At 32.5% G+C, this 16907-nt stretch overlaps 2 protein-coding genes across 2 annotated transcripts; both read right to left on the reverse strand.

Annotated features, from left to right (window-relative positions):
* Positions 1-2377: 2377 nt before the first annotated feature.
* On the reverse strand, positions 2378-3938 carry LOC122595510 (protein BIG GRAIN 1-like B). Its single transcript, XM_043767878.1, has one exon. It carries the CDS (start codon positions 3716-3718, stop codon positions 2615-2617), a length of 1104 nt encoding a protein of 367 aa, XP_043623813.1. The 5' UTR covers positions 3719-3938; the 3' UTR covers positions 2378-2614.
* Positions 3939-11074: 7136 nt separating this feature from the next.
* Positions 11075-16380, reverse strand: LOC122596538 (protein Brevis radix-like 2). The gene is made up of 5 exons (XM_043769136.1): positions 15885-16380; positions 15180-15547; positions 12616-12751; positions 11537-11874; positions 11075-11454 (listed from the first exon to the last, which is right to left on the reverse strand). Exons 1-5 carry the CDS (start codon positions 16008-16010, stop codon positions 11376-11378), a joined length of 1047 nt encoding a protein of 348 aa, XP_043625071.1. The 5' UTR covers positions 16011-16380; the 3' UTR covers positions 11075-11375.
* Between the last annotated feature and the right edge of the window lie 527 nt (positions 16381-16907).

A 16907-nucleotide genomic window follows, 5' to 3' on the forward strand; every position in this document is an offset into this window, starting at 1 on the left:
TGGTGCGCTCGCTATTGCGAAATAACATCCCGGTAAAAATCTTATAATGTGTCATTAAGGAATCAAACTCATAATCTTGTGTGTAAAACATTATAGCTGATCGATGTCATTGGTTAATAGATCAAGTATCTAGTTTTTTATTACTTTTTACTTTCTTCAAAATCATTAACTCTTACAGATCATATTAGTGCACTGGGAAAATTTAAGAAGCTAATTATGTGTGTTTACATAGCTAAACCGTTTTAGTAATTTAGCAAATTTCTAATTATTGATGATTTAAGTTATCACTAACACGATATAATACAATTTTTAAAATTAACGAAGACATTCCCAAATACGGTACGTTATTAAAAACATTACTCAATACGTTTATTTAAGATATTGGGTCAACATAGAAAAGCATGTAACAAAAAGTTTATTGAGACAACAAGAACACCCATAAATTCCTGTTTCTCCCAGCCCCTACACAGGAAATGATGTAACTATCATTTTTGTCTACATGTGCTCATTGGATTCTAGCATAGTAACACGTTTGATTTCGAGTTTTGTACATAACCACTAAATTTATCGATAAGATGGATAAAATATACTCAATAAATTAAATTCTAATCTATAGAAACAAGTGTAGTTAATTTTTTTATATCTTTTTTAATAAGAAAGGTGGGATATATTTAGATACAAATTACAAAGAGTTAGCAATGACAAAACTACTCCACTACACAAGAATCGAAACAATGGTGTGATTTTTAATGGAAAAAACGGTGGTGTTGAATAAGATGATTAGTAATATCCAAGCCCTTAGCTTTTTTTGGATCAAAACTCAAGCTAAATGGCATTCGTTACATTGTAAAGCTTGGATCCGTTTTGAAATTTGGTGCCATTGATATTTTGGTGCGTAAACATCTTGTATTTTTTTTTCTTTTATGTAATTTCATGTATTGTTATATTATTGTGTCATAGCATATAGCTAGGTCGTTTATATTATAATATAATATATTTGTTGGCCGTAAAAAACAAAAAAAAAACGAGGTCATTGTACCAATTAGACAATTATCCAAACGTAATCCAACTTTTTTATTATGCATTTAAAAATTATTCAGAAAAATATTTTTATTACTATGTGAAAGTCCAAAAAATGTTGAAACATAAAAGAGATATCCATACAAAATCTGAATGTCCCACTCTTTTGGAGACCCACCAACATCATTTTTACTCGTCTTCATCATTTCATTAACCTGTTCATGCTTTATTATTTCATCTCAACGGTTCAATGACATTTATATTTGGACTTTATTATATATATATATATATATATATATAAATATAATATAGAGACAACATATAAATTTAAATAGCATTTCGAGTGTCTTAACTTAAATATTCAATAACTTATTACTAGAAAATTGACATATATACAAATAGCATTTTCAATATACAAAATTTAACATATTATCGCCATATATATAGTCTACTACTTTTTTTAAGACTAAAGAATCAACACCCCTTGAAAATTATATGCCAGCTTTGAGTTTGATAACTGTTAATACACTAAAAGGACGTGTTGGATATGTGTACCATTATGAAAACTTTGTTCCCAAATGTTTTCTTTACAAAACTTAAACAAAATCTTTAAAGTTAACTTGTAACCATTGGACAATTTTTCATGGAAATATATGCAACATTATTTGAGTTTCCCATCCACACTTATTATTAACTCAAATATTTTAGAATTCAATAATTTGTGGAAAAAACAAAACAAATAAAGGACCCACATATATATCATATAGAAATTAAAGTTAAAAAGTCATAATCTTCCTACTACTATGCTACATTTCAATTTCAATCTGATCTTTGGTATCCATCTCGATATTCTCGTTGCTGCACATTATTCACACCATCATCTCATCTCTAATTAAATTACTGAATCGATATCCTAATTTGTCCAGAATCATTAATCGTATTTACAAAAATTTACTAATTTCACAACATCGTATTTTTTTTAATGCTTTTACTTAAAAGAAAAATAAAATTTAAAGCAAATTCATATATCTAATTTAATCTACTCTAAATCTCCGAATGATAGCTTCAAGAGAGGCTCAAACCTCCTTTTGCTACAAAGAAGACTAAGCTTCTGGCACTATATATATATATATTATAACTTATTCTACAAAATTAAAACAATTGATTGGGCATCTTATTTTCAAATTTTTAACGATCGTTCTAAGGATTTTAGGAATTAAAGTTGATTGATTAATTACTTCCGAAAAAAAGATTTGTAACGTACATTGACACATTGTAGATGATGACACAAATATATTTTATCAAATGTATCAAATATATGATCTGAACTAGAAATGGAAATAGTAAAGAAACAGTATAATCGAAAAAAGACAAATATCAAAACTCATTACTTAATTTTACGCAGATACTACAAAATAACATAAAACAACAGAACTAAATATAGAGTACGTACTATTGCTACCACTATACGTACGATTTCTCCTCGTGTAATTAATTAATAAATTAAAACCCCCACACCAAATTACAAAATATCACCAACAATTAATATTGTAACCTACTAGCTAATTAATTAATTTTTGTTCAAATTATTAAGTTACATTAAAAAACCATTACCAATAGCTAAATTCATATCCAAATAAGTTGTTTCATACACCGGCAATTCATCCCCATATTTCCCCATTCCAATTGCCGACAAATTCTCTAGCTCAAACAAATCCGAGCTTGCGTGGCTCGCCACATCATCGTCATCGTCCTCGTCATATTTCATATCCATTACATTGTAACTTTTGACATTGTTTGAACTTAACTCGAACTCGCACTCAACTTTTTTTTGGTAATTCCTTAACAAGTTTCTCGCGGCTTCTTCAACTTGTCGCGTTTTGTCGTCTTGATTGAGACCAATAAAAATGTCGCACGGTTTTTCGGTGTCTAGGTAAAACCGAACGGATCTTTTCGTGTTGGTGTTTAATTTTCCTCTAGATGATGACGAGGGTGTTTTGCTTAAACATGATCTAGAATACGATGACGCTGATGAACATGTCGTGGTTGTTGTTGATTTTGATTCTAATGATTGTTGCGGGATCTTTTTTGTATTGTTATTTGTTGCGAAAATCGAGTTTAAAAAAGTTGCTAGTCGACCCCCTGGAGAAATTGGCTGTTTTACTTTTTTTAAATCACCGTAGATTTTCATTGCTCTAGATTTCGTCTTATTGACGAATTTGCCCTCGTGTTTTGGTTTCGCTTGAAAATCGTCAAATTGGTACTTTTGGTTATTGTTGTTGTTGTACTTGTAGTTGCATTGTTTATCTTTCTCTGATCTTGTGTTGTACGAATATTTGTCGTGTCGGTCGGTGTTTGTACGAATAGGTTTAGGTTTTGATGAAAAACCGTAAACCGATTCTGTTTCTGAGGATGAAAAACCGCTCGAGTCAGAAGAGCTAGAACTGGAGTTGTAGCCGGTTTTCAACTCTGGAGGTGATTGTTTTTTAGTCATGTTTTTTTTGCATGTGATGGGCTCGGCCCATTTTTCAAACAGAGCAGTTTCGCTGTTGTTATCAGAGAAACTGTTATGTTTATTTCTGGGGTTTTTTTGAAAAACTGTGACTTGTTCTTGGTCATCTCGTTGATCGATGGATCTATAGATCTCGTCGAGCAACGAGGATGAGAATGAAGGGTTTTCTCTATATGGTCTATACATGATTATTTTTTCAAAACTTTATGAGAATGAAATGAAGATCTTGAGATGATATATTAAGGGAAAATGAAATGGGAACACATTATTTTCTTACAATAAAAGGTAAAAATGTGTGTGTTATAGATGGGAACAAAGTGGACAAGAGTGTAGGATTAATTTGGGGTTTAAAGAAGAGAGATAGAGTGAAGTGGAAAACAGGGGATAGAAAGAAAATGTGTGTGTGTGTGTGTTTAGTAGTGGTTGTATTGAAATTATGGTTGCTTTTTATAAAGAGGGTGAAGGAGGATGTTGTAATGGGATGGATGCCACTCTTGAAACTACGGCGCTACAGTTATAAAATTATGACGTATGTTGCTTTACCCCATTCTAAAACTCTATTTGTCCCATATTGGTAAAATTTGATTTAAGGGGTGTTCGTGGTTTGGTTTTTACCCGGTTAAACCGTGAACCGAACCGTTTAAAAAACCGAAAAAACTAAACCGAATTTGAATTTGGTTTTTGGTTTGGTTTGTAACTGAAACCGAATTGTATATTTGGTTTTCGGTTTGAGTATGGGTATATGATAACGAAATTGGTTAAACCGAAAAAACCGAATAACTTTTATCATTATCATGTATTTCAAAAAATATTTAATATTTGTCTTATTTATATGGATTAATACTAATGCACTTCTTACATCAGATGTTTTATTTGTTTCTTATATTCATCTTTTTTAATTATTTGAAACGATTAGATAGAAAAAACAATAAAAAACTTGCAAATCGAAGATTAAAAGTTTTTAATCATGATAATAACCAAGAATTTATTTGTTTCAGTACTTTCTAAGACTAGTTTTTTTTTTGTGATGATTATGTTACTTATTTATCCATTTCGTGTTTAAAGTCTAAAATTACTACTTTGGTGAAAAATTATAAACCTTTTGGTTAAAAACAACTTAGACAAAAATTGTGAATTTGTTTTTTCATATTTGGTTTTTTTGGTTTTAAACCGAAACCAAACCGAATTCTAATTTGGTTTTCGGTTTGGTTTTTCAATTTTGAATTAGGTTTTGATTCGGTTTTGATTTTAAAAAACAAAAATAAAAAAACCGAAAAATCCGAACCAAATAGACCGAATAACCGAAAACCGAACCGATTAACACCCCTATCTGATTATATACTAAGCCAACATTATTAATACTGGTTGTTTTGATGTCCTTGTGAGAGGTACGACTTTCCAACGTACAGTTGCATTTAAAACTTTAAGGTGGCAAAGAACATTTTCGAAAATTGTCATATAGTAACTTCCAGTGTTGTTTTTTATGGATTTTGGGTTTCAATATCGTATTCGATGATGTATGTGGAAGATTGGAATATAGATAGTCTTACCCTACCAAATATAGAGAGATTGTTTTCAAGTCTCTAACTAAAGTTGAAAAGGACCTCGAGCCTAATTAAACCATATATATTCGAGTTAAAAACCCATATAAATAACACGAGTAGAGAAAACCTTAGTTTATTTTTAATTAGTACTAATTGTGAAATGTGGCAATAAAAAGTATCTTTTATTTTATTATCACGGAATATTATTATTTTGAAAGTATACGTGGTTTTTCATAATTTTTAGTTGTATTGGACAGTAAAAAATATTTTAGTTATATTTGTTCTTTGTGGCATTGAAATGGAAAATATATTGGTACCACTTATACACTATTATCATTTATAATCAGTTGTAAAATTATACATTGTATTACCTCAATCAGAAACAATGGTAGCTATATTATCTGCTCATCGAAAAGTATATTTCTAATCAAACGTACATATAACCTCTTAAAACAGCTTTAATAGGAAACAATATATAGCTTACGATTGTAATATATCTTGTAAATGTACCAAAAAGATATATGGGCCTAACATCAATTTACCTGTTGAAATATGTCTTGTAAATGTTCATGAAACTAGAGAAACAAACAAAATTCGTTTATGGGTCGACACAGGACTTGTTTAATTCTCAAACTTCTACTAAACTAACGTTAAAATCCTGATGGAATTTTTCTCACATTATTAAAGATTTATATTCCAAGAATGTTAAGCCATAAGCATCCGTTTGTGCAATGATATTATTGTTATTATCATTTATCCGTATGTATCATCATTCTATAATTAACAAAAGAAATTGAGGGTTTTGACTAATATGTACGAGTAATTAACCTCAAGTTAAAGAATGTACTTGCTTAATAATCAAAACATAGACCACGGACCACTAAGCATTACATTTTGAATATAGCAACTCAACTCAACTTAAAATTATGAAAAGTGTATTTTGCTTTTAATCATGAGAATAAAAACAATTTTTTTTATATATGTAGAAGCTATAGCTAGAGTAAGCCACCAGCTATTCGAGTTTGGTGATAATCTGTAATTGAGGGACCGTGACCATATATGAGCTTAATTCATTTTTAAGATAACAACACTATTTATACGGATATAAAACTCCATCAAGCTTTATATACTCACTTCAAGTTCGTATTTGTAGAAAGTCAGATGTGTCATTATGTGCCATAGTACAGTATACTTTTAGAGTTAATTTTAGTTAGAGAAGCATGTAACATGTTGTGACACAAATTAAGTAGATCGATAAACTGTTTCCCTAGCTAACATGGTAAAGGCCTCAATTTTAATTATCTTTATTGTCTACATATTTAAGGTTAAACATTTTGAGTCTTCTAGATTCATTATACCGCACGCAAAGACATCAAAATTGTAGGCAAAATGAGTCCCCGATTACTTGAGCATTTCTTCACCATGGCTTTGCATATATGCATTAATTAATACATATATAATTAAACGCTTTTAGATCATCAACCATCCATGTGATGTAAAGCAAAAGTGACATTCTTTATCAAGTTAATGTTTTTGTTTATATTCTTCTTCACGTACAGTGGCACTGTCCCTTATATACAAAGAGAGTTGCATGGTTATTCATCCTCGGGATTGCAGTCGCTTGTTGTTGATGATACGTATATTTATTCGATCCCTTAGTTGATGAGTCCCAAAACAAAAGGAAAAGATGTAATTTTGTTAAAAAGAATGAGATCAGGACCCTCATGAGAATCTAATTGTCTTTTTTTTTTATGCCAAAATGCCCATGTTATTTGATGCATGGTGCCAGGAGTCTTTATCAGTTTGCACAAGTGTCTCTTTTCTTTATTGAAATGAAGAGAACAAAAAAAAAACCTAGCCCCTTTACTTTTTCCGATTCTTTGTGCCTGTCTTGTCCGGTTATATCAGTATATTATTTGAATTTTGCATCCCTCGAAGTGTGATCTCAATTATCCACCCCATCATCACATCATTCATGCCCTTCACTAACAACCTAAATTCGTTGCAAAAGAAACCAAAACCCGCGGCCAAAAAAACAAAATTGCTAGCTCTAGCTAGCTTGAGCTTATAAGCTAGAGAATTGAATATGCATACAAAAGTTGTCACTTGTTATTTTGTGAATGAATGGTTTGGGATTAATTTACATCATGTAACCATCAAGCTTAATTAGTGACATATATACACTTTTTCCAAGTGGCCGTCACTTAAGATTTGATTCTCCACATTATTCTTAATCATATCATATAGTGTTAAATATCTTGTTATTTACTTTTTTATAAACTTTTGAAATTTGATCCTAGATCATGCTTTCCCTTTTTATATGTTATTAGGACAACTTAAAGAAAAAGCTATGGTAATGTTTTTACAGGTAATTAACAACACATGCATCAAAAGTAATAAGAGATATGTGTGTGTGACTATACATGTCTATATTAATTAATATATTTGTGTAGCTATACCTTATAAGTTGGAATAATTGAAATGAAATGGCATCTTTTGTTTAACTTAATAATTGGAAAAGTGAAGAGAAGCCACGAGTGCAATGATTATATTCCCACCGGCTACAACTCTACTACTACACCTCCCTAAGCCCCCACTCCCATGCACACGGACACTACACACACACATATATATGCATATGTATATTTGTATAATAATATTGTGTATATGTGTGTAAAAGTTAGGGGATAGTGAATGAGTGATGCATGCGCATCACATTACTAGCTTGTGTTTTAAGGCTACTTAAAAATTTCAAGTACCATTAGAATACACCCACTATGTACGTACGGCCTTCTTTACGCTTTTTTAACCATTTTAATTAAGGATAGTTTATCTTGACGAAACGTCTTTCGTAAGAGATGGCCGGTGTGTGCAGGTATTTGTCGTAGCTAGAATGATAAAGGTACCTTTCAAACGTTTTCAATAGGGCGTTTTGATGAAGAATTTAGAAGACTCGTTTGGAAATTGCGTTCCCTAAGTAGTTCTCTAATAGATTTTCGAAGACTCATTTGGAAAGTATTCCATTTTTCTAAGAGTAGCTGTTCTTTATTTCGGTCAATTGATAAGCTATTAGTCAATAATTAATTTATCAAGTTCTTGTTTTGTTGATAAGTAAATTAAAATCACTATTGAATAAGTGATTACTTTGAGGTATTCTTACGAAATTTGGGGGCCCCGGCCCATTACACACCACTTGCACGCCCGTTTATTGATATAAAGTTCTTATAAAAACAAATCGAAGATTTCCTTCAAAATCTATATATATGTTAAGAAAAGTAAAGCATTGAGTGATAAATTAAATGATACGGTAATTGGTATTAAGCTATTATCAATTTATCATCAGAAATCACTAGAATCCAAAGCTATATATAAAGGGGGAAAGAAAAAGAAAAACTAGAATACTCCTATATTGTAGACGTATGTATATGAGCAAATTTGACTTTCAAGGTCAATTAGAGATGTAGTAAATCCTTCATATTTCACCTTCTTAATTCCACAAAATGAGCAAAACATGATATAGGCGATGAAGGGGAACAACGTGGAAATTGGACCAAATGAATGCAATTTGGGAATGAAGCCTTAACTGTTGACTGTTGTCATGGCACATATTTTTTTTAAATGTCAAATTTAGATAACTGACGGACAATTGGAGTATCATCGTGTCACTAGGGTACCATCCAATCATATCCCTACTGGGCAATAATACCAATACACTAATTCAGAAGGAAACTCAATAAGTATAAAAAAACCTTATATGTGGGTTTTGAACACATGACTTTATAGTCAGTAGGCCTTATCCTACCACCTAGGTTATTAAAGCCATGTGTATATATATCTTTAGTCCCAAATGGGTTATGGGTACACGATAAAAAAGAGCTGAAGATATATTAGGCCCGGCCAATAGCAAGTGCAACATTAATCCTGCATATGTGTATTCTTTTCTTTTTTTTTTTTTTTTTTATCTTGAACAACAATATTTATCACTAAATCTAGCAAGTTAGAAGATTTTACACATTACATTACATTACGATTATATGATTAAATTACAGCCAAATCTAGCACATAAGCTGATTTAATTAAGATCCAATCAAGCCATCTAAGTATAAAATCTTTACATCTAATAGTGATCCAATCAAGCCATCTAAATTTACCAACAGCATCTTTGGTAAAAGAAAATGAGGCAGGCAGCTTCAACAGAGTGGTACCCTTTGCCGTTAAAAGAAAAAAAAAAAAACAAGAGTAGTACCCGCTCACAAGGAAGCTAAGGCTCAGAGGATTTTAGTTTCCACTTCAAGCCCAAGAGGCCTGGTCCAATCCCAAGTGAATGAGACAGACTTATTTTGGGAATAAATGCAGTCCAAATATTTTTAGAACATGAAGAAACATGTATTAATGCATTTAGAAAAGGGTCTATTTATGAAAAAGAGACTCTGCTATTGCAAATACATGTATAATTGATAGGAATTTGAGTATGAATTGTGGAATGACACAAATCCTAATATGATCATGTCTTTTGAACATGCTCCAGCCTCCAAGTCGACACAAGTTCCCCACAAATGGCAGCTATTTTGGTAAATAATATGTGCATCGGTCCGCACAGTTTATCTAACATGACCAGCAGTGCCGTCCCTGAGAATTTACAAACCTCGGACGAGCCAGAAAAAAGACCCCTAAGTTAGACTTTATATTACTAATTTTATTGAGGTTATTAAGTTGTCGAGTATGAATTTATAGAGGTTCTATCTGCATAAACTATTTTTATAAAATGATGAAAAAAGTTATAGTATATTAATAAACATAACAAAAGTTATTCTCAATAACATGCAAAAAAATTTTAAAATAAGAATCCATATTTCATCACTTTGTAGTTTTATGAGGATTATTAAGATAATCTTTAAAAATATATATCATTTTACAAGTTATATTTAACGGAACAAAAAAATATTATAGTTCAATACATTCATTATATAAGTTGGATATACTTATACACTCTATACATTAAATCAAAAGATGTAATAGCATTTCATATTGTTACTTTATTAAAGAGTAGTCTAGGTCTACAAGGATATTAGAATAGCTTGTGACTACATTCCAAGATTGAAATATATTAATTTTTGCTTCCGTAAAAAGGTGTGTAAGAGGGTTTTTTTTTTATGTAAGTTAAATTATATGGTTTAGTTTTTGGTTAATAATTATAACTTGTAATGAGTTAAGTTAATTACATATATATTATTATATATACAAAAAAAAAAAATCGGGCCCCCTAAAAAATCGGGCCTCAGCCCGTCGTCCACCTCTATTACCGGCCTTGATGACCAGGAGCACTTGAGCCCGTTATATTTCATAATTTCAATATATATCATCCCCTGGACTAGGATAGTAGCTCCTAACTTTTCAGCATCAGAAACCTTGATAATAAACATAGATTACAAATAAACCATTATAACAAGCCAGGGACATAATTGAGTAGCATTATGGACAAAAACGTACCATATCAGATCTTTGACCATCTTAATAGACACACCAAGCAAAGCACTTATTCAAATCTAATGTAATTCCGGACATAGATATGATCATGCAGGCTTCTACTTATGGTAGATGTTATACGCAGATAAGAACCATATCAGATCCAATCCCCAACCAGAAGTTAGTAGATACCAAGCAAATAAGAAAGAAAAAGAAGAAGCATTTTGCTTAGCTTAGGCAACAAAGGAAAATTTATATAAGAGAGTCAAACCTCGGTTAAAATTTTCTGAGCCACTGCGTTTATTTCCTTTATGTTTCATGTAAATGCCAATACAGAAAACAGGCAAGAATTTGCAGCTGGTAGTTAGAACAGTAGTAACCAATTTCAAATAAAGTGAGTTTCACACGGTTTGTCAGTCGGTGTAAGAACACATATAGATGGTTGTCACAAATAGAATACATTAGGTCAAAATATTCATTTACGAATCATGTATTAATGTACCAAACATAGATTGGATCTAACAACAGAGTATAACATCTAAAGTAAATTCAATATCCTCCCTTTTTAAAAGTTGAATTGTGAATATAAATTCCTCATTTACCCCATAAAACCTAGTACAAATTATTCAAATTATGCATCATCAAAAAGGATACAACTGAAGCTTCAATACCAACACACAATTGCTATATAACTTTCAGATGAATGGTGACACGTTGTCTTCATCCAAGATGTCACATCTTTCGTGAAGAACAAAGTCACCACAAAAATTCGATATTTGGGTTCAACACACCACCTAAAAAAAGATGCATGATTCATCTCCGAAGACTGACTATCACAAATACTGTTCTTGAATTCTAGCTCTGTTCTGTTCCCACCACATCCTTGCATTCATTTCACCAAATTTCTCTCGACTGCAAAACAAACACCCACACTTTTACAAATCTACCGTATGTGTTTATATTACCATCCTAATGAAAATTTGTCTTTCTTTACCTGAATCTAACACGCCTCAGTTCACGATTGCCGCCTGGAAGTGCTCTGATGGTAATGTATACACCTGGCTCATCCTGCTCGACCCATTCGGTTTCCAAATCACTTGCATTGCTCACTGAAAGCTCTCCCGAGTGATCATCCTCTCTAGATGAGCTAGTCCTAGCAGAAGCCAGTGATGATGTTTCAGTTTTGGCTCCACTTATGCTCGACAATGCAGGTGTTGATGCAGGCCCACCAGAATCATTACGAGATTGTTTTGGATAGAAATTCCTAGGTGGGGGCTCTTTACTAAGTGGTGGTGTCACTGGACTGTTCTCAAAAGATTCAACTTTTGAGTTCTGCAAATTCATAAATATCTACATATCAATCACGGAGGTGAGATTACAATCCATTTATATACAATCATTTATATACAATCCATTTATATACAATCAGGTCAACCCATGTCGCGTTTCCTTGATAATGTATTATAAAAAATGTTGAGGATTTCTTAAAGTTTAGTCAAATGCTTACAACTTCATCAATTGTTCTAGTTAAAAAATAACATCTTAACAGTATAATAAAAAATGGAATTCGAAAAAAGTCTCTTATTGACCAATAGGATCAACTTCTAACCTTCAATTAGAGAAAAAATCTCCACTTCTTTTGCCTTCCATCACCAATTTAAACTTTTTTTTGCCTTTCTGACAAATACTTAACTTAAATAAATATATATTACACTTTGTAGTCTTCAACTTTGAAAAAAAAAGTAGTCTTTAATACAGTAAGTTCTCCACCATTTAATTATAAACCTTCCAACATGTTATCAGTAACTCATTTTTCATTCACAAAACATTCAAAATAATTTGTAGTTGATAATAAACGCATATAAAACCTTTTAACTGAAAAAAAATGTACTAATCACATTACTTTTTCAAAAAAGCTGATGACAAGAATTGGTGGGTCAAGCCGACCCAACTCATAAATAAAAGTGACATGTGCTGACCTGCCCAACCTTTCTATTGCAAGGCTTCTTAATAATAATGCACAAATTCACTATAGAAATCAGGAAAATAAATAGATTATGGTTGAACGATAACCTCGTCTTCGGCTCTTTGTGGAGCAGGTTGTGGTACACCTTGATGATTAAAACGCTGAACATTATATAACTCCATAACCTTGTCACAGTTCTCGGCCCACCACCTTTGAGCTTGCCTTTTGTTGAACATCTCACGACTGATATAATAACATCATCATAATGTGATATAATCAATATATTTCCCACCAAAATATAATAGACAAGCATCCCCTAGGCTTCATGAAAACCAAGTCATAGGGAACAAATACATTTCTCTATGGAGCTGAAGATGTCATGATATGCAGACATTTTCATGTAAATGCGTTTATGAATGTAAATGAAAGCAGAGGTTGAATAGAAATACACCATTATGTACATGGAAGTAAGAACACATTGCTAGTTATTTTTCCACGACATATTCAGAACTGATCATACATACCTTACATTTTAATATTAAAGTAACAGGTAAATCTAGAAAGCATGCAAGTAAATGCCTTTAATTATTTTCTATAACAAAATCAGGCAGAGTATTACATAAAACAAATCCAAACGGTATGACGATAAACTGCTTGCACTCAAAATTATAGTTGCCTAGATATAATGACACTGACAAGCATGTGAAACAGATTGTAGATGAAAAGACAAAAAAATGGTAATTTCTGGGGTCAAGTGATAATTTTGCTTTCGCTTTCTTGAGGTGAATGGTACATTGAAAATTAAGATGTAAATACTTTTTAAGGATAAGAGTATCTCTTTATTTGCAGAGAAAATTAAGATGCACTTTACTAAATAAGAAACTTCAAGATAGTGTATTTATGTTCTTAACACAAGTAAATAAGATAAAAAGAACACAACCTAAATATAGGATTGTCCCTAAGCTTTCAAGAAAACAAAAGGCTAACATTAGCCCTATGCCCCTATCTGATTTTTGGTGAAAGTTAAATAACAACATTAGATCTGAAATAAATTTGACAGGACCCAGTTGCATTTCCCGGGCCATATGAAACCAATTATGCAAAACTGCAGGAATGGAGGGGTCCCCTATCAGTTCATGATCCAGAGCATAAAGAGTCACAATCGCTATCTAACAATGACGGGATGCATGGTAGGTAGCACCTCTTACATTTAGAAAAGACAACCTTGCTCTCCAACATGAACTTCATATCCATAGTGGTATCCTCCTACATATGCTTTAGAAAGGTGAACTTGCTGCACCTGAGCCATCCCGCGTGTTCCGATGTGGGAACACTCTTTAGGATAAAAAGGGGTTCACCATGTGATGCCAACAGCAGAAAACATACGTAGTTGTTCCCCAATAACTATTTTATGTAGTGTGTACCAAGCCTAAGGGGATATACTAGCAAGTAAGATACTTAATAAAGTTCTAAGCTCGGCATCCAATCGTTGACTACAATGATCCTATTCCAGAGCAACTCTATCGAAGTTTCTGTGAGTATGCCCTTTCTTACCAGCATTACAAATTAAAAGAAATTTCTAGTCCCTAATAAGCATGGATTCCATATCAATTACCTTACTATAAATTCTCAAATTTCAATTTTGATGATCTTATCAACATTTGTATCCATGAAATAACTCTTCCCAAAATCACATGTTTACTCATTCCTGCAACATCCCGAACAAGGACAAGGCGTGTAATGGAAATGTTAGATGATCTAAACAAATAAGTTATAGAGTCACGATGGATCTATGGTTGTATCTTGTGTCCGTATTTAGGTGCCGTCAATCAACGTGATTAATACATTTCCCTCATTTCTAACAGTCATTTTACAAGTTTCGTGTCCAGTTTTATGACAATGACGACTTTATATTTTTCAAAATGGTGTATAACCATTAAACTATTAAAGTGAGACCTGTTTAGAGAACTTTCACCATTAACAAAATATTATTGTCTAACTACGGGATATAAGGGACCCATGTAAGATTGAGGCTTCGTGGACCTTATCTTTTGCCTTTACCATAGCTAAAGGATATTTACATGCACCTGATTGGGGGCCACTACAACCTAGTGTCCAAGTCACATGGAACCTAAATCTTGACTTTACCAAAGGATGTAACACATAACAACAGCAAATAACAAGTTGAGGTCTCATTAGTTAATGTGATTACATCATTTCCCTCAACTCTAACGATCTATTTTGTGGGGATCATCTCCATTTCTATCACGATCACAACTTCCTTATTTTGCCGGGATTATCTCCATTTCTATCACGATCACGACTTTCTTTATTTGAACGGTAAGTGAAACCTATGTTAGATGACTCAAAAACTGAAAACATAACATTATGGTCTAAGTATAGGATGTAATGGACCCACAAAGACTTTGATTGTTATCATTTTGGACTTTATATTTGCCGGTAACATAGTTACATATTTGTCCTCATTATAATATGGTTTCATTTTTGATATTAACCCACACCCCACTTGGGGCCACTCCCATAATTTCTGCCACTATGCAAAACTTAACTTTAGATGTAACACATACCAACAAAAATATATAAAATTAAACACTACAAATGACAACAACATAAAAACAAATCAAAGAACAAGTTAAGAAATAACTCGTACCTGAACCGGATACGTTTAAGATCATTGCCTCCTTGGGGCAAAGATTGAAACGTAATTAAAACGCCTGGTTCAACCTGAGCAACCCATTCTTTAAACTCGTCTTCCTCTATAAACTTAACCGATTCAATTCTATCACTATACGAAGCAGGAGTACTTCCACCACTCGAAAGCCCTTTCAACCGAGCTTCCATTTCTTTACCCCAAACCCTAGGTGTTGAACTACAAGTTCTTTGATACCCTATATGAAACCTCTCAGAACCCGAACCTCTTTCAGAATCTACATACTCACCATCCTTACGACTTGACGATCCAGAACATGGTTTGCAGTTCTTATACGCTCCAGATGCCTTAACTGCCATATCCTTGATCTAAACCAATCCAACAACATTACACTTATTAGCGATACAATTTATCCGTCTAATATAAATACCACACATGAATTCCACTCAATAAACCAATAAAATCACAATTAGTCATATAATTTATCCGTCTAACTAAGTCCCACGCCCCGAGGGTAGAGAGACTGCTTTCATAGAAGACCTTACATTATATGATCACCCAAATGTGGATTCCACTCATTCTCTCTCCTCTAGTGTCTCTAAACAAGTGTGATCTTAACTTATTACAACAAAGCTATATAGTACTCGTAATAATTTTAAAAAAAATAAAAATAATAATAATAATAAGAGAGAGGGTTACGGTTACCTGAGATGTAAGAGCCTTAATAGCAGGCTTGTTTGGAGGCGTAACAACAGGGGTGTCATTTTCTTCGTGTTCAGGAGGAAGAGATCCAGTATTCAGCTGTTTCGAACAAGCTATACAAGTCAACATTTTCTATATCTATAGCTTTCGGATCTCGGAATAATAATAATAATAATAAATCAAATTGTTCCTTTCATCATTCAATGATCAAACAATAACATAAACTCAAAACTTGCGGTATATCGGGAAGTAAATAAATTTAGGTCAGAATGAAAGAGAAGGCCGTTACAAACAATGAATTCGTGTGCAAAAAGTTTGTTATAAAAAAGTTTGAATCTGTTAGTGAGTGAGTGAGTTAAGTGCACGCCGAGAAAAAAGAGGGGGGATTTAAGGTGTGATTGGTGTGTGAATTAATTCTCGGAATGGAAGAGAGAGAGAAAGGGAGAGGTGGTCATGTGATGTGCGCCACCCTATTGTTTTGGTTATAAATATTAGTACGAGTAATAACGTAGAGCTTGGACTAGTGAGAGTGGGAAGGCTAATGCTACTACTTGTACTGATTATAATGCTTCTCGGCTGGGATTATTAGTGCTGATAATAATCACTTCTAAACTTAATCATATCGATTCGAGAGTACGAGTTATCCTTTATATCGAAATTATAGTATATTTGTTTTAAATTATTGACAACTTTTTGCCTTTGGGGTTAAAGTGGACCAAAAATATAATCAGACAACTCATTAATTGATTGACTAATAACTATAGTCTACGAGTATTAAAGAGTCAATGCACCACATTTTCAGAGTCAATGCATCACATTTTCACGGTTTTATCTAACAACTGATTTGCTAATCCCAGTTTAACTCATTTGGTAGAGGCTCGAGACCAATCTTCAATTCTTAACAGTGATGTAATTTATCATCATTTGGTGTAATTTATCTTCTATTAATCACTTTATTTGTCACTTTATCTTACACACACATATATACACATATCCATCTAATGAGTCCATCCGATCGTTGTTTTA

The sequence above is a fragment of the Erigeron canadensis genome, chromosome 4, assembly GCF_010389155.1.
Source record: "Erigeron canadensis isolate Cc75 chromosome 4, C_canadensis_v1, whole genome shotgun sequence".
Taxonomy (NCBI): Eukaryota; Viridiplantae; Streptophyta; class Magnoliopsida; order Asterales; family Asteraceae; genus Erigeron; species Erigeron canadensis.

What these genes read in the sequence shown, in the direction of transcription:
- LOC122595510 (XM_043767878.1), bottom strand. Translation starts at nt 3,718, where the DNA reads ATGTATAGACCATATAGAGAAAACCCTTCATTCTCATCCTCGTTGCTC.
- LOC122596538 (XM_043769136.1), bottom strand. Translation starts at nt 16,010, where the DNA reads ATGTTGACTTGTATAGCTTGTTCGAAACAGCTGAATACTGGATCTCTT. An exon ending in CTTAAACGTATCCGGTTCAG is followed by an intron (nt 12,752 to 15,179) that starts GTACGAGTTATT and finishes TTATTATATCAG; the next exon opens with TCGTGAGATGTTCAACAAAA. An exon ending in CACAAAGAGCCGAAGACGAG is followed by an intron (nt 11,875 to 12,615) that starts GTTATCGTTCAA and finishes ATGAATTTGCAG; the next exon opens with AACTCAAAAGTTGAATCTTT.